Genomic DNA, 26,461 nt, shown 5'->3' with positions numbered 1-26,461 from the left:
AATGTTTTTCAGCCAAGGACCACTTACAAGATAGAAAATGTACTGGGGACCCCCTCATTCTGATTTGTGATTTTGGGCTAAGCTTAATTGTTTCCACAGTAACGTGCTTGACTTTTAAATTTATATGTTTGTTAGATTAGAATGTAATCCATGAACCATTTTAGATTTAAAGCAGAAAATATTTTATGAAGCTTTTGCAAGGAAAAAAGCTTTTGCACACCTAGGCTCAACAGGTGCGTCGGAAAAGGGCAAAACCCGACACAGTACCAGAATGAACTCCTGCACACTGTCTCCACATGCAATCAAAAGTTTAATAAGAATAACGTTTCGGTTGTGAGAATCTGATGAAGGTCTCACGACCCTGGCAAAGTGCCACGGACCCCTGGGGGTCCCCGGACCCCCATTTGAGAACCACTAATAATAAGCAACTTGTTAGGTTATGGTTTTGCTTGCTTAGTGTAGCCAAGAAAGTGACGAGAGCAGACAGCAGCTTGTCCCGGCAAGGCTTTTGTCACGTCATACGGAAGTGGGCGTGGTTTCATCTAAACCGTGTTGGGGAAATGATAGCTGCTTCCATATGGAGATGCTGGATTCTGGTTAGCTGTCCGCAACAGTGCAAAATGCTGAAATGTCGAAACTTCACTAATGTCTCTGTTGACAACTTTGCAACAGTGTTTTTTCCCCTTCTTTTTTAGATTTGATTAAATGTTAATGAGCCCTCTTAGGCCATGTTCACATTACAGGCAAATCTGATTTGCTGATAAAGTAATTAATCATCATTATCTTGATTGGTTTCCCAAATCTGATTTGGGAGTGTGTCCGCACTGCCACAAATCTGATTCTCAAGTCGGATCTGTGTGTCCAGACCTAAACAGCCTATCTGCATGGGTTGCTATGGTAACGGCGTGGGCGTCAGTAAATACGTACGTTGGTGACATGGTTTTCCTGCACAGAAGCATATGATGACGAGTTGCGAGTGACGTTCAAATCACATTTGGTGGATCTGCGCATCCGCACTGAAGTCACATCAGTCGAAAGCAGATTGGAAACTACCTCCATTATGTGGTTTGGGACAAGTGACACAAATCAGACTTGGAGCGTCCAGACTCATGAAACCAATCTGGATAAAGTCATTAATAGGTCACTAAAGTTCACAAATCAGATTTGGCCTCCTAGTCTGAACATGGCCTTAAAATTGTCTAGGATACAGCAAGAACCAATAAGACATGAATAAGGATACAGAGCATATGGAGGGGATTATTAAGCATAATGCACTAAATGCAGCCAATAGTTACAACATGAGAGCATATTAATAACAAAAACATGGTTGAACAAAATGTGAAAGTATATGAATTTATAGCATCCACACAGGGTGCCAAAACAAGATGGCAGTAGCAGATGCTGAGATGCTGAGATGAGGAATACATGTTTCTCTTTCAAGTCTTTAGAGTCTTTTGTCTGTGTGTGTTGGTGGAGCAGTCAGGGCCGGGACATGCGGGTGTGTCAGTGGGACCTGAGTGAAGGTCGCGGCCAGGTCACGGACTCTGTGTGGACCGGCAGCGTGGGCTTCTGTCACTGCTCCCTGCTGGAGACCAGCCCTGGGACCCGGCTCCTGGCCTACCCTGGACAACAGACGGAGGAGGTCAGACATCAGGACTCTACACTGTTTTCATGCCCCAAAATCCCCCCCAAATTACAAGGATTTAATAGGTATAAAGCAAGCATTCAAATTAGCGTAGTGAATCTTCACTGGCCTCACGATTCGATTCGATTACGATTAATCAGTCAACGATTCTATTCTATTCGATTCCACGATGCATCTCGATACAGCTCAAAGTATTGCAGCTCCAAGTATCAAATCCTCAATTTTCTGTATTATTACTGCACATGGCTACTTTTTCATCAATTAATACAAGCAGTCAGATAAATATCAAGTCCCTTTTTTACTTAGAAAGTGCTTTAAAATCGAATGTCAACAGAAATTTAAACAAACGATTCAACGATTCATCGTCCGCATCGCGATTCATCGATTATATGATTCATTTTGACACCCCTAATTCAAATAGGTAATTCTGAGGTAAAGCCTCTGAAACTGCATTTAGACCAAATTGGGGGATTTGAACCAGAAACCTTCCAGTTACAAGCCCACATCTGAACTTTTAGGACAATGCTTTGGATGAAAGTTGTCCATTAAATGGCACTTGTGTTCAAGATCAGCAAACATCCTTGAAATGAGTGGCAGGTGGTGGTGAGCGGGTTAACTGGTTCAACACTCTCACTTGGGGATAGAAATAACAGCACCCTGCACCAACCTGAGCTGCCGTGTCATAGCCAGTCTGCTGGATTGGCTTTCACTGTCCGTGCATATTCGCGTTTAGTACCCTAAGTAAGTAAGTAGGTGGAAAAGTCCCACATGATGTCCCACCTACATCAGAGTTGTTGGCACTGCTTCCATCTTCCTCTCCTGTGCATCTGTCGTGTGTAAAGGCTTGAATTGACTCATATGGCCTCTATGAAATAGTGTTTATTGAGTGTGAGTGAATGTGATGCGAGTCAACATGATATGTGAGCAGGCGCTTGGCAGCCAGCAGCTGTCAATCAAGCATCTTAAACAGCAGCATGACAGAACCAAGCCACCACGTTCATGTCATGAGCCTGCACGTTATGAGGATGGACTCCAGGATGGGAATTTAACACGAGCCGGCAGCCAGTTAAAGTTTGACGGCGGCTTACATGCCATTTGGTGAATGCTTTTATCCAAAGCAACTTGTAACTCTGTGTGTGGGCCTATTCTTAGTTTGCATGGGTTAAGAAGGTTGATTACTGTATGTTACCAGACATTTTGGAAGAAGACAAACAAGGCTGTTTTTCCTTCTAAAAATTTATATTTTTTGCCTTTATTTTATTTAGATAGGATTTAGTAGGCAGACAGGAAAGGTGGGGGGACAGAGAGGGGATGATATGTGGCAAAGGACCGCGGGTCTGATTCGAACCCGGGGCGGCTGCGCGAAGGACCAAGCCTTCGTGGTACGCGTGCTACCAGGTGAGCCACCAGGACGTACCTAAAAAGCACTTTGACAAGTAAAATAGGTAAAGTGGCTACTAGATTTACCCCACTTTTTGGAATGAAAGCCCCCTTTGACTGGTGGTTTAAAAAGTGAATTTACAGGCCTGATACAGTTGGTACTCAAAGACCCTTTTCACGGGGGCCTTTTTGTGTCGAAAAGGCAGGGTAAACACAGGTGCAAGCAACACACTGATGAGGGTTTCCAAATTCCACTAATGAGGGTTTCCTCCTCGTTTTGCTTGCACCTGTGTTTACCCTGCCTTTTCGACACAAAATGGCCCATGTGAAAAGGGTCTATTTGTTAGGTCACTCAATTTGGCCCTTTTTACTGTTACTGTTGCACTGCCTTGAAGATGTGGGTCCACACCCACATGGTGTAGCGTTTTGGTGTGGGCTTTTGTGCATGGCCAGTCTGTGTGTGGTGAGGTGGGACAGGGAGGGGGCTTTTGTGCATGGCCAGTCTGTGTGTGGTGAGGTGGGACAGGGAGGGGGCTTTTGTGCATGGCCAGTCTGTGTGTGGTGAGGTGGGACAGGGGGGGGGGGCTTTTGTGCATGGCCAATCTGTGTGTGGTGAGGCGGGACAGGGAGGGGGCTTTTGTGCATGGCCAATCTGTGTGTGGTGAGGCGGGACAGGGAGGGGGCTTTTGTGCATCGCCAGTCTGTGTGTGGTGACGCAGGACAGGGAGGGGGCTTTTGTGCATGGCCAGTCTGTGTGTGGTGAGGCGGGACAGGGAGGGGGCTTTTGTGCATGGCCAGTCTGTGTGTGGTGAGGCGGGACAGGGAGGGGGCTTTTGTGCATGGCCAGTCTGTGTGTGGTGAGGTGGGATGGGGAGGGGGGTTTTGTGCATGGCCAGTCTGTGTGTGGTGAGGTGGGATGGGGAGGGGGGTTTTGTGCATGGCCAGTCTGTGTGTGGTGAGGTGGGATGGGGAGGGGGCTTTTGTGCATGGCCAGTCTGTGTGTGGTGAGGCGGGGCAGGGAGGGGGCTTTTGTGCATGGCCAGTCTGTGTGTGGTGAGGCAGGAGGGGGACGGCCAGCGATTCAGCCACCTCTTATTGCCTCCAGATTCATGTTACTCACTGCGCTGTGGAGGAGCCACACTTGAAAGGGACAGAGAGCGGTCACCTGATCCAGCCAAACGTGCCTCCGCTAACTCCAGTCTACAAGGCCAGGCATCGGGGCGCCTGCGATTCCCACCACCTCAATAATGCCATTGTCCCAACAGGCAGACCAACAGACAGACAGACACACACACACACACACACACACACACACACACACACACACACACACACACACACACACACACACACACAGAGTCTGCAGTTGATTTTGTCTCCCCACCCCATTCCACTGAGATCACTGGTCGAGGCAGATGCTTATCACGTATCCACAAATTAAACGCTCACACAAATAAGATCCCCCAGAAACCATACGCAGGCATAGAAGGCCTGGGTATCGGTAAAGTATCGAGTACCTACCGAAATAACGCAGTACCACGTAATATCGAAACTTCTACCATCAAACGATACCTGCATTTGATCCGTTTTGTACACAGATCTAGATACATTTTATTTTATTTGTACGGTTTTGCTCGCAGCCAATCACCGGAAGATTTAATGTGACGTGTGATTGGCCCACTGCCACAGCAGCTACGACCCATACAGTCTGTGGCGGTGAAGTCAAGCGCGGTGTATGTGACAGAGTTGGCAGATCAGCGTGCTGTGATGCCACCAAAACGTTCAAAAGTATGGCTAAAAATAAATACATGTAAATAAAGAAAGTATGGAATGAAGTACACTATTGGTATGGGTATCACTTTAAAGCTACAGTCAGTGATATTTTTGTGTTAAAATAAGTGTTAAATGGCTCTACTGTATATTCTGACAGCAATCACTGAAATAGAGTGTTTGGTCAGTAACTTGAAACCCCCAACCCCCCACTGTCCTCTAACTCTCTCCTGTAGTCCTGCATGCAGGGCGGACGTATCTCCAGTCCGTAACCGTAACTCGTAGAGACTCACGGATGGCCTTGGATTCGGGGTGAAGAAATACATTATAGTCCTTCCTTTTATAGGCATCACGATCCGTTTCCCAGAAAATGTCAACTTTTCTCTGATTGGATAAAAATTGGCGGCGACCTCAAACTATCCAATCAGAGAAAAGTTGACAAAGTTGACAATGGAAGGTCAGATCGCGATGGCCATAAAGGACTATTATGTATTTTTTCACGCCGAATCCAATGCCGCCATCCATGTCTCTACGAGTTATGGTTGCGGAGATACGTCCGCCGTGCCTGCAGGACTACAGGAGAGAGATAGAGGACAGTGAGGGGTTGGCGGTTTCAAGTCACTGACCAAACACTCTATTTCAGTGATTGCTGTCACAATATAGAGCCATTTAACACTTATTTGAACACAAAAACATCGCTGAATCCAGCATTAAGGGTACTGGTATCATTTTATTTTTAATGATAGCCAGGTCTAATGCACACAGCCGCGGTGTGGTTTTTGCGCCATAGGCAGTAGGTAATGGGTACGTAACAGACTAATAATTTCCTGCTCAGCTGTTTCAGGCGGTCTTACTGTTTACTGCTCGCAATGAGACTCCTGCCATAGCAGAAGCATTAATTAATAGCACGGGCGTTTTATTTACGGGCAGTGCGATGCCACACAAGAACAGCCCGGCACCTGAGGCACTGCAGGCAGCTCCTTAAAGGCCCTCTTTGTCAGGCGAGCGCAGGGTAAACACGCAGGACAGATGTGGCGTAGCGCTAAAATACAGATCGCCCCCTTAAAGGGATGTTTAATCTGAGGCCTAATGACGATGAATATGCGGATCATCAGCAATGGAGGAAATCGGGCGGACGGAATGAGTTTGGGCGCCGCAGCGATGCACGCGCGCGCGCGGGTCGCACGCACTTGATCGCAGGCTTCATTAGGCTGTGTGTATTTTATCAGAATCAGTGCCAACGCGTGCAGGAAAACAGCGTTCACGTCGCGCGGCCGGGCTTCAGCAGGATTGATTATAGACAGCGGGGCGGCCCGCTCTGTGCTGATGGATGGCACTGTACTGAGCCACCCGGGCCCTGACCCACATTGACACATTCAGGCCCGGGCTAGATTTGTTGAATTCAAAAGGCAAACAAATCACGACTTGACAGACGGCGTGACATGATGTTTTTGTGTGTATGTAGCCGCTGGGGGTCTCGATAATGATAATACATGATGAATGAAAACAGCCCACAAGGAAATAACAATAGCAAATTAATCAACAAATAAAAGGAGCAAAACCATTTTGTATAAAAGTCTGTTTGTAAAAATGTGTCAAGAAGTGATTTAACAGGCGAGAAAGTTTATTTTTTATACCAGCCGCAGCACCTTCCAAAGTCTAGGCGGCCAACATGGCAAAGGCCTAGTCATCTTTGGTTTTTAGTCTAAGGAGGACAGCACCAGATCATCAGTTAGGCTATTTTAGCATGGCATAAGTATGCAATTAACCTAACTTAAAGCTGCACTGGAGAGTTTTGCATGTTGATGCCCCAAATGGCAACGAGAGGTAACTGTTTGAAGACTTCAATGCCCAGAAAATTCTTCCTCTAAGTGTCTGGTGGAGGTGGTGCAGAGGTTCTGTCAGAGTCCTGCTTTCTCTGAATGGAAAGCTCACTTTGATTTGACTTGAGTATTTTGCTCAGAAATTAATATTTATCGTCCTCCTGTGTGACAAGATGCTTTCCAGCCAGTGGACATACAGTACCTGCCACCAAAATGATAATGACAATCATTTGGGCAAATAGGGTGAATCTATGGTGCCTCATATAGTGAGGAATAGATGAGGAAGTGGTGTTGCAGCACCGCTTGGTCATTTAAGGCTGATTTCTGCTTAGTGCAGCTTCAAAGTTTAAATTGTCGCGTCTCCTCCACAGATCAAGATCATTGAGCTGCCCAGTAAGGCCCCAGTCTGCAGCCTGATACCAGATGCTAAGCTTGGGATGGTCATGTGTATGAAACTGTGGCAGGTAAGCCAGTCTGCAGCCTGATACCAGATGCTAAGCTTGGGATGGTCATGTGTATGAAACTGTGGCAGGTAAGCCAGTCTGCAGCCTGATACCAGATGCTAAGCTTGGGATGGTCATGTGTATGAAACTGTGGCAGGTCAGTCTGCAGCCTGATACCAGATGCTAAGCTTGGGATGGTCATGTGTATGAAACTGTGGCAGGTCAGTCTGCAGCCTGATACCAGATGCTAAGCTTGGGATGGTCATGTGTATGAAACTGTGGCAGGTCAGTCTGCAGCCTGATACCAGATGCTAAGCTTGGGATGGTCATGTGTATGAAACTGTGGCAGGTCAGTCTGCAGCCTGATACCAGATGCTAAGCTTGGGATGGTCATGTGTATGAAACTGTGGCAGGTCAGTCTGCAGCCTGATACCAGATGCTAAGCTTGGGATGGTCATGTGTATGAAACTGTGGCAGGTCAGTCTGCAGCCTGATACCAGATGCTAAGCTTGGGATGGTCATGTGTATGAAACTGTGGCAGGTAAGCACACACACGGCAATCCTCTCACATGTAGGATTTGAACCGCAAAATGTTGCTCTGGTTGTGAAACCATAACCACTTCACCTGAAACGGCAATTCCCATGAGTCCCAACACGCCAAGTTCAGCGAGTTCACTCCAGCGAGCGACCAGCATCAAAAGCAGTCAAATCCCCTTCCTTCTCTTTCTTCCCCCCTTGTTAAATGTTACCGTTTCTATATTTACCAGCTATAAACTGATTGGCCGGCAGCCCGCGACAAGACGCAATAATAGATAAGTCAACAAATATGCACGCGGGGAGACATGGCACGTGATTTATAGCCCACCAACTCATCCTGGGCCATTTTTCCAAGCGTTTCTTCTCGGCTGGCAGCAAGTCCCAACACTGTAATTAGAGCCGAGCGTTTGGAAGGGCCGGGGGTTCACAGCCATATATCAGCCTGCAGCTGTACATCTATTCTGATGGAGCGCCGCAGTTCGCTCTGTTTTGTAAATGCTGCCGAAAGTTTTATTTTCCAGCCATTAACGAGAGCCTGTAATTATTTTCATGCTTAATTATTAAGTCTTTCTCGAGAGGGTTGGAGCGGAGGGGCGGAGCGCGTTCTTCTGCTCGTGCGAGACTTTAAACAAACAGCGGGTGGTTTGGATGCGTTTGTTTGGGCCGTGCAGTTTGGTGGCAACAGGAATCCAAACACAACCTGTGGTTATTGTTGTTTACGCCGGTGGCAATCGGGAGGCTGAGCCCCACAGAGGTCGCAGTGCAATAATATCGCAATACTGTTCAAGAAGCGTTTTCATCGACACGTACAAAAACCTCACAGGTATAAGAGATACTGTAATCAACGAATAGGTGTGCGTTAAACAGTTTTAAGGCACGACGTGGAGGCGAAGAACCAGCCGACACGAAGAGGAGGATCGCTCACCTCCGCAAAGTGCCTTCAACCCGTTAAACGCACACTTAATCATTGAATATATCATGGTCATTTGCCAACAATATAAAATCAAAGCATTCGCAATTTTTTGCTGAAGGTTTTGCACTCGGGATCGAAAGGTTATGAACCAAGAGCTGACCATTGTCATGCCAAGGAATGATTCTAGTTCCTCTTACAACCAAGCTACAACGGGAGTGAGGTTGCCTCCATCGCCATACACAGCAGGCTAGCGTTGTTGGCGGCCCGCGGTTTAGCTAGCAAGTTTGGTAGTCACAATTGATTCGCTTTCTCTCAGCAACTGAGCAGGAAACGGATTTCACCCTTGGAGTCAGCGGGAATTGTACATGTGGTCAGCTAGTGTTTCAGTCACTCCGTGGCGTTTTGAGAAATCACTGTTACAGGTTGGGTAGCGTATGAATTCACAACGGTGATTAAACTCGGAGCCAAACTACGTGTGCAATTACACTGTTTTCATACACACCTGCCGACCAATCAGAAAAGAGTACCGTAAATTTCGGACTATAAGCCGCGGCTTTTTCTCCGTTTTTTGGCCCTGCGGCTTATATAACGGTGCGGCTTATCTATGGATTTTATCAGCTAACGGCCGCTCGGGGACCTCCAAAATCTATGGATGTTGGTATGAGGCAGAACGAGAGCAAGACAGACATTACGAGAGCGAGACCCTGATTGGATGATGTTGCAAAAAATGTGCCTCGCGACCTGATTGGAGCACTGTGCCACTACGCTCTCTCAGCCACTACAGTAAAACACCCTCCCTCCTCCCTCGCTCCGGGGGGAAAATGGCAGCGATTGAGCCTGAAAGACAGTCTGAATGAAATTGAATGTAACATTCCCAATTCTATGTATTACATTCTAAAAAACTAACGGCAACATTTTGGAAGGCTAAGCCACACAACTAGCTCGTTGTAATCTAACATCATGCTTCAAAAGATGGAGAACTGGCTGTGTTTACGACGATGGCGGCGAGAAGAAGAAGGAAAGAAGGAAATCGAGCAGCAGCACGTAACCTTGGCATCAGGGTGTTGACACAGAGAGCAGACGGCCGAGGTGTGTCCACCGTTCAGATCCGACTGAAGGCCAAAACAGTCGCCACCGAAATGAAAATTGAACATTTTAGAGGTGGACCATCCTGGTGTTTCAGATTTATGAGACGAAAGGGACTGTCCGTCAGGGCGCGGACGACTGTGTGTCAGCAACTCCCTCCCGACTACCAGGAGAAAATTACAAACTTCGGCGAATTCACACAAAGAAAGATCAAGGAATATTCCATCGGACCGGAGCAGATCATAAATATGGATGAAGTGCCTTTGACGTTCGACCTGCCTCTCACTAGGACTGTTAACAAGAAAGGTGAATCGTCCATCACGTTGAGAACCACAGGTCACGAGAGAACGAATTTCACTTGTGTTCTTGGCTGCACAGCATCTGGAGTAAAGCTCCCGCCGATGGTGATTTTTAAGCGTCTCACAATGCCAAAAGAAAAGATCCCCAGCGGGATATGCTTGTTTTGTTAAAATGTTAATAAATGGGAGCTTCCCCAAACAGCCATCTCTTTCCCGACAATCCCCTCTGTGCACAAACCCTTACATATGGTAATTAAACATCAAAACACCCGCGGCTTATAGTCCGGTGCGGCTTATATATGTAACAAACAGGCAATTTTGCTGCTGCGGCTTATACTCAGGTGCGCCTTATAGTGCGGAAATTACGGTATTCACCCTCCCAGACCGTGTTGAGGAGTACCAGTACAAGAGCACACCCACAGCGTGTTTTGACTATTTCTTTTGATTTCAAACCGTTTCCTTTCATCGTCTGATTTATGAACCAATGCAGTTTCAGCGTTGAGTGCCAGGAAACATAATTATCAATTATATAATATCAGTGTAATACAGCGCAGGCAGCTGTCTCCACTTCAAAGCTGAGAGGGCCCAGGTGATTCTAAATCATTCCAGGCTGATTCCTTTCAAGGCTGAGGCATGTTCATCTGTTACTGTCACCGAGCCACTCGCAACGTCCACGCAGCGGGGAGAGACCGCATACAATACATACACACGCATGTGCATCCACACACGCATGTGCATCCACACACGCATGTGCATCCACACACGCACGCACGCACGCACGCACGCAGACACACACACGCACCTAGGTCGAAAACACTGGCCACACATTCTGTCAATCAATCATTGGAGAAGAAAAAGCTCAAGGCTCATCTTGTCTTTCACATCAACCCCTCATGTGCTACCCACTGTTTCCTTAACCTCACACACGCCGGGGGGCAGCCGCTGACACAGTCATCCTCTCTCTCTCTCTCTCTCTCTCTCTGTCTCTCACTCTCTCTCTCTGTCTCTCACTCTCTCTCTCTCTCTGTCTCTCACTCTCACTCTCTCTCTCTCTCTCTCTCTCTCTCTGTCTCTCACTCTCACTCTCTCTCTCTCTCTCCACACGCTCAAACACCAGGAAGAAGCCACTGACACAGCTATCTTTTTTCTCTCTCTATTGCTCTCTCGCTCTCTTCTCACTCTCTATTGCTCTCTCTCTCTCTCTCTCTCTCTCTCTCCTTCTCACCCTTGAGACAAGAAGTGATTATCCTCCATTATTTCAAAGACAGACCTACCAACAGATTTATTGTCATCCTTTAATCCCTCTATGCTGGACTTTTCGGGAAAGATTAAATGGCGGCTTTTCTAAACGGCAGTTTCTTCTCAGTTGGGCCCTCCCTCCCTCCAACAGAATCCCACCCACAACTTCTCCTCAGTTCAAAACTCTCGGCTCTATCCAGAAGGTGACTGAGCCTCACTATCTGATCTCTCCCAATCTGATTGGCTGTGGAGCGGCGAGCGGCTACAGCGGGAGCGGCGAGCAAGAAAGTGCCTCCATATGTGGGCCGGTCCTGCGCCGTGGGGATGCCGGCCTCGGCCAGAGGGACAGTAGTGATGTATGATGTGCGAGGCTTTTAACGTGAACAGAGGCTGGCGGGGAAAAGGAAATGTTCCTATACAGATATCCATCACTCTCAGCTCATCACCTCGCCGCCTCGCGGCCATGACATCATGAAAACCGGGGGACGCGATTGGTTCCTTATGTGCAGCGGTGCCTGCCTGGGCCACATCAGCAAACAGGGCTCTCTTGGTCTCTTGGCTGGTTTTGGAGGGACTTCCCACATGATCAACAAGTCACCTAGAAGACTCTGCTGCTAATACACGATGAAACTCAGTACGTCACACCTGGGGCCTGTACCGCAAAAACAGGATTTGGGGTTTAGCCAGGTAACTTCAGGTTAGGGCTGGGCAGGCAATTAACCGAAAATGTATCGAAATCGACATTTGGAACCTCTTGCTCACGTCAATTGAATTAATTCAATTAATTTAATTTAGTTTATGTTAATTCGGTTAATACTTTCCTCAATGCATGCGGTCATGAACTGTCCCCTTAAAAAAAATACTATGTCGTGTTCAGTCACACGTTAGTCCGATTTCAGGCCTTCACCTTCACTCAAAGTGAAGCTGTTGGCATGGAGGATGAGACAAGCGAAAACACCGACAAACAGTACAGTCCAGTACAGACCTTGTCAGAGAACTATGAGGGCAGAAAAGCGTATAAAATAATGAATTAATCGTTCATTAATCGTAATCTAGGTTAAAGGTTGAAAAAATTATTGATTTGAACTGAAGTCATATCGCCCAGCCCTACTTCAGGTTTAACCCTGGGTTTTCCAGCCTAAGAAGCTGGTTCACTGGTAACCGGGGTAAATCACCATGGTAACTTATGCTGCATGGCTAAGCTCCTCCGGAGCAGCTTAAGTTCAGGGTAAACGTTACTTTATTTTGGAAGGATATATTGCACACAGCATAATGTGATGATGATAAAAAGATATCTTGAAAGATGGGACAGATTTATTCAAACAGAAGGCTGGTAATAAGGTCACTATATAGATATGGTGGCCGATATATCATGCAGCCTTACTTTGTGGGTTCGGGGGTCCTGTGAGGTGGGGCTAATATGTTTGTATATATGTTTGAATGTATGTGCATCTATATGATTTAGTAAGAATTTTTTTTTAGGGTATCAGATGAAAACATATTAAGCCTGCCTTCTAACCAATCAGCTCTCTGGATACAGGAAGTCACTCCCGGTATGGACAAATATACTGCATTTAAATGAAAATCACAATAAAAAACTGAAAACCGTTAAGCTATTTTAATGAATTAACAGACAGTAAGAAGTGCTGTACACAGGGCGATGTGTTAACAGACCAGTAAAATTTTCCATGATACCTTATTATATCGGGGATATAGCAGGTATAGGATACTTAATTGACCATATTACTAATAATGAATGACGGTTATTGCATATTCAGCTGAATTTTTCTTTTAGTGCAGTGATTCCCAAACTGAGGTACTGCAGGTGGGCTGCGAGTGGTCTGCCAACACTCCCGATTTTCGTGGGCAATCAAATGGCTGTAGAAGGGTCATCTTTTTAAAGCTACAGTGGAGATCCTGTTGTCAGAAGACAACCCCCTGGTATTTTTCAGCTTCAGTCTTTTGTCTTGCTGCCATCAGCCTCTGGTGAAATCAAATCTTTCTCCTTGCTGTGGCAGACACCCACAATACCAAGAAGCAAGAACAATATCCCTTCGATAATCTCCATTGTTGTGTGTCGTCACTGCCGCGCGCGCACAGACAGTGTCGTCACGTTGACGACGTTGCTGATGGTGTGGCTTAAAAAAATCTAATAAATCTGCGTCGCTATGATGACCAGTTGTGGGCGGGGCAGATTGAGCAGCGGTGGAAGCAAAACATCCATTCGGGTCGAGACGAGTAGAGCCAAGTTGTGACGACATGTGCAGTGCTGTAAAATGTGGTGGAAATGAGCCATAGAAGACCTAAGGCATCCATTGGTACCAAGCATAATATGCTAGCTTGTTGGGAAGGGGGCAAAATAACGCTCCAAACATAGATTAAATTTGGGCGAGGGAAAACTATTTCAAAGAGGTCCCTGGACCTCTCAGCTCAATTTATCTGAATGAAAATTGATTCAATGGGGACCCACCAGTCTCCCCTTTACAGATAAGGTAGCATTTTTCACAGCCAACATTAATAGCTTGTGGATTGATTTCTTCTGTTGTTGCTCACCACAATTTTTGTCTCAACTAATGTGTTTGTGTTATGCATGCAAATACTTTTGATGAGTAAGGTGGGAGAAAATGTTGGCAATCTGCTTTGAGGTATTTTGCCTAAATGTTTTTGTATGTTGATGGATTATTAATTTCCCTTATGCCCCAGTTCACATGCTCTGTTAATGAAATAAAAAAACATATAATATAAAAAACACATAGGGAAATACTGTACATCATCTTAATCTCGTGTGCTGATCAGAGTTGTGATTAAAGAGTTGGGTGGGCCCCGGAATATTTTCACATTTCAAAGTGGGCCGTGGCATTCTTAGGAACCCCTGTTTTAGTGAATTCCAACAGTGTTTGGTTCAATGCAATCTGGCCACCCAGAGTCTATCAGACTGACGACTAATATGACTGGGAGAAACTGACCATATTTCGGCGTTTCCGCTGTATAGCGCAGGGATGCCCAAACTTTTTTAGGATGAGAGCTACTTAGAAAGAAAACTATTAGTCATGAGCTACTTCTTTTCCCCAAGTACGTATTTAACACATTTTAACAGTAGTATATTATTTAATGTTATGTTAAACACTGTAGAATAAGCAATCAAAATGAGTTAGTAGACAGACAATTTAAATGGCAATGTGAGGTGTAATGAGTGAGTGACTATATGTGACTCAACAGAGAGGTTCTGAGATTGGATTTATATGAGTTGAGAGATGATGCGTGTTTGGCTATGTTGATATATGTGCTCCATAGTATGGCTCCTCTGAAGCATATTGAAAACTGCTTATTGTTAGTGTGACAGTATGGGGGGGAGGGAGGTGCACATTCTTGTGACATTGTGAGTCAAATCTTATTGATGAGCCATGCAGCTTATAACATCTCTCTAGTATAATAAGGAGAGGGGTTCCACTCAATTGGTCAACTGCCAGTTGAGCATGTGAAGCGTGCAAGGCTGCAAGCTACAGGCGGCGCTAGAAATGAGCGCACTTCTAGCAGAATGACAGTACTTTTGCTCCAAATAAAGCAAGTTAAATGTCAACATATGTTGTGCAATGTTACTAGAACTACTTTTCTGTCATTCGTGTTCATTACCCTCCACTGTGTACCAAAGGCCATCTTCAATCAGAAGCTGGTGTGGTGATGAACAGGCTGGACACTGACCAGTGCTGTTAGAAGACACCCAACCCCACCCCTCTGTTTCTCTCTCTGTCTGTCTCTCTCCTGCCGTCCCTCTCTCTCGCTCTGTCTCTCTCCCGCCCTATCTCTCCCTCCCTCTCTCTATCTCTCCCTCCCTCCCTCTTGCTCTGTCTCCCTCCCTCTCTCTCTCTCTCCCTCCCTCTCGCTCTGTCTCCCTCCCTCTCTCTCTCCGTCGACCATGGCTCTTCCTCCAGCCTCCATCCATCTGTCTTTCCAGCTGCTGTGGAGTGATGAATCTCCTCGCGAAGCCCCGGCCCCACTCCAGCAGAGAGCCCTCTTGTAGAAAGGCCTGTGGAGGATATAATGAATTAGGTGTCTACCCAGGGTTCCCTGACCTCTGACCCGTGACATCATCAATCAAGGAGGTCCTACACTTAAGTGAAGTGCAAAGGGCCACGGCGGGCCCCCAGCCTGGAACGCTTAGCCCGGGCCCTGCCGGCAAGCAGGGGCCACTGATTTTCACTTGTTTTTATTTGTTTTCCTACTCCCTTAGTGTTCGTCCTTGCTGACGTGTTTGGAAGGAATACACGGCTCTGTCTATAATTTGTTTTAAGATGGAAAAAGAGAAATATATATGTATGTATGGCGTTAAGTGAGAAGAGGACTTGAAGATGGATGAGAAAATGGCAGCCTTCTTGGCCCCCTCGCACATATGGAAAGAATTTCGTTCCCTCCTCGCTGCTGCCTATGCAGGGCACACTGCTGTTGCTGGGGGCCTGTCGGCAATCCAGAGCAAAGGCACAGAGAGTCTGTACAACAATGTGCATCTGTCTTTTAAGATTGTAAAAGCTTTAATCGTCATTTGCATAACGTCCCAGGCAGAGTTGGATGTGAGGGGGCGTGTTTTAGGAAACAGGAGGCGTGGTCTTTTACATGGAGAGAGGAATGGTGAGACTTTGGGAGGGAGGGAGGGAGGAGGGCAAGGGGGATTACAGTCTTTGAGCCAATCCCAGACCAGCACCCGAACCCCTCGCCCTATCCACTCCTTCCGTTTGCGTGTTCACGTGGAGCTTCGCCATATTAAGGGCTGCCCCAAAACAATCAGCGCTGAATGTAAGTGACTGTTAAACCCCCCAACGCCGAGTCTGCATCGATGCACACTCAAACGTCGGCTAGCAGGAAGCGCAACTCCAACAAGGAGACTGAAGGAAACATCGGACAAATGTTAAGTTCCGCCTATCTACTTACTACTTTATCAAGTATTTTTGATCATTCACACACAGCTTTGTTTTCCTCTCACGGACGTGACAGCCTCAAACAAAAGCACAGAATGTGTTGTGAAGTTTACAACTTAAAAAAATGAGAATATCACTTTGTCCCTAAGGTCACATGACTTGTAGCAAACTCACAAACGTCTTTATTGCATGCAAACAAAAATAGTCCAGTTTACTTCACATTTTATCCCCCCCCCCCCCCCCCTAATATTTTATTTCCAATTTTACTTAGAACGATACACGAACAAAACAAATGAACAGGCTCAGACACGGGAAAGGAAAAGAAAGAAAACATACATATAATATCGGACACGGGAAAGGAAAATAAAGAAAAGCATACATACAAGCCACATAGGGTGCTTATGTGTTGTTTGTAAGAGATGTTGTGCATGGGGTCCCACGCAAGGGGTCCATGAGGAACCAGCCGGGCAAGTCACCCGCCACCTCTAACCTCATCGAGGTAGACTAGAAACAGCCCAGATAGTTCGATATTTTTTTTTAAGTGAGTTGGTTCTCAGGAACCTGAGTCTCTCCATCCGTATAACAGAGATCATGTCCGTCAACCACAATTAAAAAGAAGGTGAAGAGGGGGACTTCCTTCCATTCCTTCAGAATGAGTTTTTTGGCAACAGTTGTCCCCACCCCAGTGTACTTCACATTTCATTCTCATGGTTTTGGATGTTCTGTGTTTACAGTGACAGTAACCTGTTATCGTTGCCTCGTAAAATTTGCAACGGGCAAAACAGCTGCGTGAGCAGGGCTTCTATCGGTCGCCATGGTGATGACTGCTTCCAGTTCCAGTAGAGTGGTGAGGGCGTCCCACAGTTTTTACATTCATTTCTACCCTCCCCCTTTCAACTGGAAGTGATGTCATCAGGGATGTCACTTGAGCAAGTGTGCATTGTGACATCACTGATGATCATCACAGGCATTGTGACATCATCAGTGATGTCATAAGAGTAATTGTGACGTCATCAGTGATGCGAAGTTGTGACATCATCAGTGATGTCATAAGAGCAGGTGAGCCCACACAGCGGCCGAGCTGCGTATCGAGCTGCAGGCCCAGGTCGGCGAGCTGCAGGGCGGGCAAGGCTGTAGCGAGCCCGCGCAGCAGGCGAGCCTAAGAATCGAGCGCGCCTAGTTTTGTAAATCCTTCCCTCCAGCGGTGCCATGATGATATATGAAGCCCCCTGCTTTTATCAGCTCACCTTTATGTTCTCATTCACTGAAGTGATTTACAAGCTCACTGTATTCCTCCGCTCAGCTCCTCTGCTCTGCCTGGCTGATAACACACACAGGCTGCTTCCTCCAGAGACAGCCAGTAAGCAGATACTCAGAGGTTATCTGGGCCTCCCAACAGAGGGCATATAGTCCACAGATAGGGTGTCAGACGAGGGCTTTGTGGGTGACATAGGTGACTCTGTTATGGGCGATGTTGTCAGCAGGTCATCTATGTATGTCAACAGGAAATATTTATTCATTACACAATGTTGTCATGTCTGTGAATTGGCGGTTAGTACAAATACAGATGGATGATGATGGTGTGTAGTCTAAAACGTCTTTGTTCTTGCTCATTTTTGGAGGGTTTTGTCATCATCGTCCTTTGTGTTCAACTTTCTTTCCCACAGCGCTGGGCCTGCAGGGCCTGTGGGGGTCAGGGGATGGCAAAGTCAGGACACTCAGTCAGTCAGTCAGTCACTCACTCACTCATGGACCTTTAGAGAGTTTAGTGGCAAAAGGGGCCGTATTTAGGGATAGAAAGGTGGTACGGAGTCGGGATTCGAGGGGAGTGGCTAGGCCTAGGGAGAGCAGAGTGTGTGGGGGGCGGGGGGCGGGCAAGGGAACATGGGTAGTAGCTAGGGATAAGAAGGTGGTAGAGAGTCGGGGTTCGAGGGCTGGTTAGGTGGAGTGGCTAGGGGGATGTGGGTGGTGGGAGCGGGCATGGCGTCATAAGGCTGAATGGCCACACCACTACACCGTGGGCTTAAAGATTTGTGCTTGTTCTAGTTTGACATCATATTCTCTGTGTGGTCATTCTTTTTTAACTCCTATACTGCTTCCTTTCTTTCCACTTTTTTATATGTATGCAAGTACATTTATGCCCCGTATGTACTTTGCAGTGTTTGCTCTATATTTTTGTAACTGCGGCGGTTGAGGGCAGTTTAGGTTGGTTGAGTGAGTGTCCAATGCGTGTGCTTGTACCATGTTTGATTTATCATGCAGTTTGTGGCATTGAAACGCTTCTCATTTGAAAAATTTACAATTATGAATGCACGATTTGTAAACACTGGCCCTGTATTCGTATTTTGAAATGAAAATGAACGTCTTGTGCGTTTTATGTGTGTATACAAGTTTGTCTGAGCATTAGAGCCGCAACGATTAGTCAATTAATTACCGTAGTCAATTAGGCGATCGGCAGATTTTTTTTAAATAATGATTACCGTAATTGTTTAGACTCATTTTTAAGAAAACTAAGTAAAAATAAAATTCTGTCCCAGCATGTGCATGTGAATATTTCCTGGTGTCTTTAGTCTTCTATGACAGTAAACTGATTATCTTTGGGTTGTGGACTGTTGGTCAGGACAACCATTTCGTGACATTTTGTAGACCAAATCGATAATGAAAATAATCAATACACTCGCAGCCCTACTGAGCGCATGCATGTGTTGTGTTGGATTGTATTGTATATTCAGTATGCATGCATTTGCCCCTATATACACTATGCACTCTATGTGTTCTGCAATGCACTGTCATTTGGATGTTGCAGCAGCAATAGTAATGTGATACAGGCTAGCAGAAGTACATTAAATATAAAATAAGAGCATAGCAAATGGGATTTATTGAAGCAAAATATATGAAGAGAAAAAACTACAGTACTATGAGAGGTGTGGGAAATAATAGCAACAGAACATACTAAGTGAATGAAATATGCCTACAATATAATATTGTACAATATACAATTGTATGATACGGAAGTAAAAAAATACAATAAATATAGGTGAATGAAATGCATAGAGACGGTATTGTTTTGGCAGTGTGTTAGTCCAGTGTGTGTGTCAGTGTGTCAGTGGCAGCAGCCTGTGGCTGGAGATACAGATGAGGAGCAAAGTGACGAGTGCTGTAATGGAGTGCTAGGAGGGAGGCAGCCGAGCGGCAGGCTGACGAATGGAGCCCACAGCCTCTCTGCTGGTGTAAGCGGGAGCTTCCAGGATGATAACCTCTGCTCTGCTTCTAGCACAGAGCAGCGGTTTCTGTGGTTTTTATTACACAGCTCACATCATATCCTCACTTCTCTCTTTCCCTCTCTGGTTTTCCATCTTTTCCACCTCCCCTCTCCTCCCCTGCTCTCCCTCCCTTCCAGCCAGACTCGGGTCCCGGGCCGCTCCTGTTGGCCGGCTACGAGAGCGGCTCCCTGCTGCTGTGGGACGTATCCCAGAGGTCCACGCTAAGCCAGTCGCTCGCCCACCCTGAACCTGTCATGTGCCTGACCTTTGACCCCGAGCGTCTGAGGGGCATCTCGGGCTCCTCGGAGAAGCAGCTCTCCCCCTGGATGCTGGACGGACAGAACAAGCTACAGGTCAGCAGATGAGGGGGCGTAGGTTAGCAGGGTGGCCTAAAACAGTCCTGTAATCAAAAAAGGTTTATAATTAAAAATCAATCAATTTCATTTGCATCAGAGTTGCATACTTCATGCATTGTGGAAAAATATTATTCCATGCCTTTACAGAAAGGCAGGAATCTCTGCCTGTATGCATTTCATTCTCATATCTCGAGAAGCGTTTATTTGATCAACTTCACACTTGGCGGGTGTGTTGCAGGGGAGCCAAGGAAGTGCAGTGTTGAATTTGGCGCAATTTGGACATGTGACATACAGTATGCGTTATTGATCCCACTGCATTTCTTGGCAAGACCCGCCCTGCCTAGCACTAAAGCACTAGGATTGCCCAGGCGCCCATGCTCGAGCTAGCCGCGTCCACTGACAGGCCACGTGACACCGCGAAATACAGAACTTCCGGTGGACCATTTCAAAATAAAATCCATGCCAACGAACAAATGTTGTGTCTGGCAATAATCTTCAAAATAAATGTCTCTACTTTAGCTCAGTACAATGTGCATTGTGCAGTATTTAGGAGCTGTTATAAATTGAAATAGCCTACATTTGATGCTTATTTTCCCCCAAATGCCATTTCTATTCATTCACTCCTCATCCAATCCAATCCAATCCAATCCAACTTTATTTATAAAGCGCTTTAAAACAACCAGAGGAGGACCAAAGTGCTGTACAGAGTACTGAAGAGCAATCAGCTAAAAACAATAAATCAATAAAATCAGATAAAATCAATAAAATGAATAAACATAATAAAAGACGTTACGTAAAATATATAAAAGCAAAATCAATAAAATGCATAAAAAACAAAAACAAAATAAAAAGTATAAAATAATAGAATGCATAAAAACATAAAAGCAACTCATGGGTCATAAAATCAGCAACCTACATGGCAGCGAAGGCCAAGGAGTAAAAGTGCGTTTTGAGGAGGCCTTTAAAGTGGGACAGTGAGGAGGCCTGCCTAATCTGCAGCGGTAGGCCGTTCCATAGTTTAGGAGCCACTACAGAGAAGGCGCGATCCCCTCTGAGCTTATGCCTGGTTTTTGGCACTGCCAGGAGCAGCTGGTCAGCTGACCTGAGGGAGCGGGAAGGTGCGTGAACGTGCAGCAGCTCAGAGAGGTAGGGGGGGGGGTGAGGCCGTTTAGGGCTTTAAAAGCAAATAAAATAACTTTGAAATTAATTCTAAAATGCACGGGCAGCCAGTGGAGTGAGGCTAAAATGGGCGAAATGTGCTCGTGCTTCCGTGTGCCAGTTAAAAGACGCGCAGCGGCGTTCTGTACAAGCTGGAGGCGAGCCACGGAAGATCCACTAACCCCAACATAAAGTGCGTTACAGTAATCCAGCCGGGTGGTGACAAAGGCATGGATGACAGCCTCAAAATGCTGCCTCTGGAGCATGGGTTTTATTTTGGCGAGCTGTCTTAACACATTGACTGCCAGACGTTTTTTTTTGCTGTAGATAGCTTCTGCCAAGCCGTTTTTTGAGGATTATGGCTCATTTTATAAGAGCCGAGGATTCGTTTCAGCTTGGAGTTTGTGAACATACAATATCTCAAAAGTACTAATAGAATGTGTACTTTCTCTGTCTAAAAGAGTTAGTTTGTAGAGTTAGTAGTTATGTAAGCATTAGCAGTTGAATACAGCATGGTTTTAGCGTGAAAAAGAATATTCAGAGATAAACGGCTTTTTGTGAAATTGGATGGAACTGTCACTTTAACCATTCATTTTTGGCTCTCTCTCTCTCTCTCTCCCTCCCCCTCTCGCTCTCTCTCTCTCTCTCCCTCCCTCTCGCTCTCCCTCCCTCTCTCTCTCTCTCTCTCTCTCTCTCTCTCTCTCTCCCTCCCTCTCGAGTTGCTTCAACTCCGCCCTCCGTGGGCGGACAAGCTTGTCACCAGTCAGTGCTTTGCTGCTCTCCTGTGCCTGTCTGGCCTGTCTGCACGGCCGCTGTTTGAGGAAGTCGGGATGGACTCGCTTGTTTGGAGTTTTGGTTGAGAGAAGCTTTTGCGATTCTGGTCATATTTATGCTGCGTGTTTCAAAGTGTGTTCCTCCACCTGTTATCTATCACCCGATCATAGTAGATCGGCTGAATCTATTATGTAAATTTGCAATCCCGCATCGCCAGCAATCAGCGCGAAAAGGAGAATGGCTGGGCTGAGAATGGCTTGACAAGTTAAAAAAATGCTTTCCTTTCTCTAGCAAGGAGAGCACTGTTGCCACTTAGTGGGTCGGTGGAATGGGTTGTAAACGTTCGGTGGCTCCAATAATTATATAAGAGATGTAAAAGGCTTAGATGCACAACCCACCGTCAAAAAAAAAAAATCGATGCCAAAAACGTGTAAACACGTTGTTGGCAGGGAACAGCTGGATTCTGAAAACGTGTTCATACGTTGTTGGCAGGGAATGTGTTAATTGAAAAAAGCTGGATTTAACCACCGCCTTAATCTGGCTATCCAGTTTTGACCCCTAGGGTCAAAATTCCAGGTGGTTTAGTGACCCGGTGTGAGTGAGTGTCGTGATGCCATGACTCAACCGAGCAGGGTGAACGGGCACTGCACTAGTAAATTAAATGGCCCTGTGAGTCCACTATTTTAAAGACTTCAGGGCTACAGACTCTTTTGATGTTTTTAAATCAAAACTTAAAACCCACTTATTTATTTTAGCTTTCCCCTAGGCTCCTCCCTCTCTCTTTACACGTGTTATGTTTTTATGTTTTTATCCTTTTATCTTTTTATTCTTTTAGTAGCTGTTTTAATTTTTTTTCCCCCTTGAATGATTGCTTGATTCATTGCTTTTATCATGCATCTGTAAAGCACCTTGTGAAGTCCTTGGATTTGAAAGTGTGCTATATACTGTAATTTAATTTATTATTATTATTATTATTATTATTATTAAAGAGGCTAAGCATCTGATATGTTCCTTTTCTCCTATGGTTTATGCATCAACACGTTTCCCTCAATAAATAAATTAAATGTGCTTGGAAACTGAAGAGGGACTTTTACATACCTGCCAACATTGGGCTGTGAAAAAGAGGAAGATTATCTTGGGTATATCGGTGAACCTACCCTCAACGTCCCCCCGCCCCATATACTGTAACCCTATACCACAAATTAATCGAATGAGTAGGATGTAAACTAAATGACTTTTAATTGGTCTTAAATTCATAGGTCACAGTAAAATAATTAATAATAAAAGAAAAGAAAAGAAAAGAAAAGAAAAGAAAAGAAAAGAAACATACAAAATGTACAAGGTGTGAACAAATGTCAACATCTAAAATTTACATCACAAAAAATATCAAGTGTAAACATTGTGAAAGTGTCAGTGAGTGACTGGCCTTTGCCTTGCTGACTTGATCAGCTTCCGACACACCACTCATGAGGAACCTGAATATAGTTGGGCTCCGAATTTTCAGAAAGTCAGCAAAAGACAATGTGAAATTTTGCGCGTTTCCATCCACTACGTTATGTGTAATATTGGGAGTTGGTGAAGAGGAGGCGCAACAAATTGACGTGATTAAAACATCGCCAGATAACAGTCAGCGAAAACAAGGGAAATTAACCCCGTTCTCTGAATAAATATGAGGTGAAGAGAAAACATCCAGGAGGAAAACATGATGGAAAGCCTGGTGAGCACACTGCTGTCTGCCTCTGCTGATCTGCCACACCAACACCCCATACATCTCCACCATTTGTTTTTGTATAAAATACTGGGGGATGATTAGTAAGTGGGCCCTGAAGTGGCCATTTTGGATGTCTTGGAATATATATGTACGCTATGCATGCAAAACCTGCATGCCTGACAGACGCTATCACAGCCAGAACCCACAGTTCTTAATATAGTCAATAATTATCTAACAGTAGCGGAATTATATAAATCTGTCTCATTTTGATTCATGCACCTTGGAGGAGCTGCAAGGTTGCATCCCCCATAACCAAAAAGGTCACAAGGTCAATCCTTGCAACAGCCAATGTGTTGTCCATGTGTCATATCCAAGAGTCCTGGATCAAACCTCTGAAGCCCCTACCTGCTCACTTACTGGTAAGACTGTCAGCTAATGGCTAAAATGTAAGAATGTAAAAGAGGAGAGGAGTGCTGCTCCTCTCTCCAGGCTCTGTGAGAGGAGTGCTGCTCCTCTCGCCGGGCTCTGTGAGAGGAGTGCTGCTCCTCTCTCCAGGCTCTGTGAGAGCAGTGCTGCTTCTCTCTCCAGACTCTGTGAGAGGAGTGCTGCTCCTCTCTCCGGGCTCTGTGAGAGGAGTGCTGCTCCTCTCGCCGGGCTCTGTGAGAGGAGTGCTGCTCCTCTCTCCAGGCTCTGTGAGAGGAGTGCTGCTCCTCTCTCCGGACTCTGTGAGAGGAGTGCTGCTCTTCTCTCCAGGCTCTGTGAGAGGAGTGCTGCTCTTTTCTCCAGGCTCTGTGAGAGGAGTGCTGCTCTTCTCTCCAGGCTCTGTGAGAGGAGTGCTGCTCCTCTCTCCGGACTCTGTGAGAGGAGTGCTGCTTTTCTCTCCAGGCTCTGTGAGAGGAGTGCTGCTCTTCTCTCCGGGCTCTGTGAGAGGAGTGCTGCTCTTCTCTCTGGGCTCTGTGAGAGGAGTGCTGCTTCTCTCTCCAGACTCTGTGAGAGGAGTGCTGCTCCTCTCTCCAGGCTCTGTGAGAGGAGTGCTGCTCTTCTCTCCAGGCTCTGTGAGAGGAGTGCTGCTTCTCTCTCCAGGCTCTGTGAGAGGAGTGCTGCTCTTTTCTCCAGGCTCTGTGAGAGGAGTGCTGCTCTTTTCTCCAGGCTCTGTGAGAGGAGTACTGCTTCTCTCTCCAGGCTCTGTGAGAGGAGTGCTGCTTCTCTCTCCAGGCTCTGTGAGAGGAGTGCTGCTCTTCTCTCCAGGCTCTGTGAGAGGAGTGCTGCTCTTTTCTCCAGGCTCTGTGAGAGGAGTGCTGCTCTTTTCTCCAGGCTCTGTGAGAGGAGTGCTGCTCCTCTCTCCAGGCTCTGTGAGAGGAGTGCTGCTTCTCTCTCCAGGCTCTGTGAGAGGAGTGCTGCTCTTCTCTCCAGGCTCTGTGAGAGGAGTGCTGCTCCTCTCTCCAGGCTCTGTGGGAAAACATCAGGGGCCAAAGAGGAAAGAAGCTCAGCAGGGCTCCAGGGCCATCAATCAGCTGCTGGTTACACAGCGCTGGCAGGGCCAGGGCCAAGGGCCGGCCGTCACTCCAGACCCCAGCCACCCACATGTAGTCACACATTAGGCCTGGCTGCTATGATCAAAATACCAACAAATATAGTCCTGGAAAATATATTGCAAAATTTGTCTTATTTGTGACGATATGATGAAATTTCCCTTTAGTTGTGTTTGCCAGTAAATACCACACAATCATTAACACACGACTTTAAGATGCCAGCCAATGCACTCACAAAAACACATCAATATGGTTTCCTCTTTACTTTTGGGAAAGGAAAGAGACGTACTTTGTAGATCCATGCCACCATACCTTGAAAACACATTGTACTGCCTTGTCCTATCATGTACAGTAGAATAACACATGCACACACTAAAGCAGTGCCAGAGCAAGAGCATCTTCTACCATCTTGTCTCCTCTGACTGCTGCGGTGATTCAGACCAAAAAGAGCTCCCATCAGCTTTGTGCTGATCATCATTCATCTTACGTAACTAACAGCACAAACGCATCAGAGTCGCAACGCCTCATTTGACGCTGTATTTTCTGTTGATTTCCCCAGCAAAAGGCAATGGCCCCATATTTCAGCCAACCCCCATGAATCAGAGCACACAGGCTGATATAGTACACTGACTCCTGCACTGGGAACGGCCTATTATTCTTTCCGAGGCCTTTTACAAATGAACGCTTGAATTAGAAATATTTGCAAAGGCCAGATTTGTTCACCGTGAAAATGCGTCTAGAAAAACACTGGGAAGGATTTGATTCAATATACCATAAACAGGAGGAGAGTGGTTATTTGGTTTATTTTGCTCAAGCAACAAAATATTGATTCAGCATGTAATCCAGGATGAAGATGACAGGAAAAAAGCACAAGGAGGGGGAAAGGATCCAGCGGGGCCTTTTAAATTATCCTGAAGTGCAGCTCAGTGTGACGTCCAGACAGCTATCCCCGGTTCTTCCCACAAAAGTATTTTTGTGTGGCAGTAGCGTGGAGGGTGGGGGGTGGGTGGGGGGGGTGGACCTGCCGGGGCGGGCAGCGGCCCCCGGGCCCCGGGTCCTGACGGACGACCCGCGAGAGGTAATAAAAATATCAAAACCTCGGAGGCCCCTTAGCCAAACAAAAAACACATCTGCAGTAAAGGGAACAGTAGTTCACAGTGGGAGGCTGCAATAAAGGCTGAGGAGGCCGTAAGTGCCACAGCATCCCACTTCACACAAATCACCCCCCTGCACCAGCGCCCTGCAGCGTAGTGGACGGAGAGGAAACTGCACGTGACACGACGCAGCGCCCCTTATGATTTAGTGGAGGTGAAGTGTGAGCTTATCAAGCCCAGATAAGGACAGATAGCCTCAGGAATGAAGGTTAATGTAGTACACATGGCTGCCAGAGGCACTGCTATCTGCTGGCCAAGAGCTTTGGAGACCCGGCCTCCTCGGTATCTCTTCCGAGTAACGATGCATCATCTATTCAGCTTTTTTCTTCTTCCCCCTCTCCTCTCCTTCTAGAATGCATTTTTGGCGAATGTGTCAGGGTGAGAGTATGAGGGTGTGGCCGTCTCCAGGCTTTACAAGCGTTTAAGCCAGGTGGACATATATTTAGGCGGCTACTCAAATGTATT

At 46.3% G+C, this 26,461-nt stretch overlaps 1 protein-coding gene across 1 annotated transcript in view; it reads left to right on the top strand.

Annotated features, from left to right (window-relative positions):
• Window positions 1-26,461, top strand: part of gnb1l (guanine nucleotide binding protein (G protein), beta polypeptide 1-like) — a 40,777-nt gene that overhangs the window by 9,873 nt on the left and 4,443 nt on the right. The window contains exons 4-6 of the mRNA XM_083644922.1: window positions 1,480-1,642; window positions 6,990-7,082; window positions 19,449-19,664. Coding sequence (XP_083501048.1) covers window positions 1,480-1,642; window positions 6,990-7,082; window positions 19,449-19,664 — 472 coding nt within the window. The remainder of the gene's footprint in view (window positions 1-1,479; window positions 1,643-6,989; window positions 7,083-19,448; window positions 19,665-26,461) is intronic.

Source organism: Poromitra crassiceps, assembly GCF_964638095.1.
Source record: "Poromitra crassiceps genome assembly, chromosome: 10".
Classification (NCBI taxonomy): Eukaryota; Metazoa; Chordata; class Actinopteri; order Beryciformes; family Melamphaidae; genus Poromitra; species Poromitra crassiceps.
This window is presented reverse-complemented; position numbering and strand designations above follow the sequence as displayed.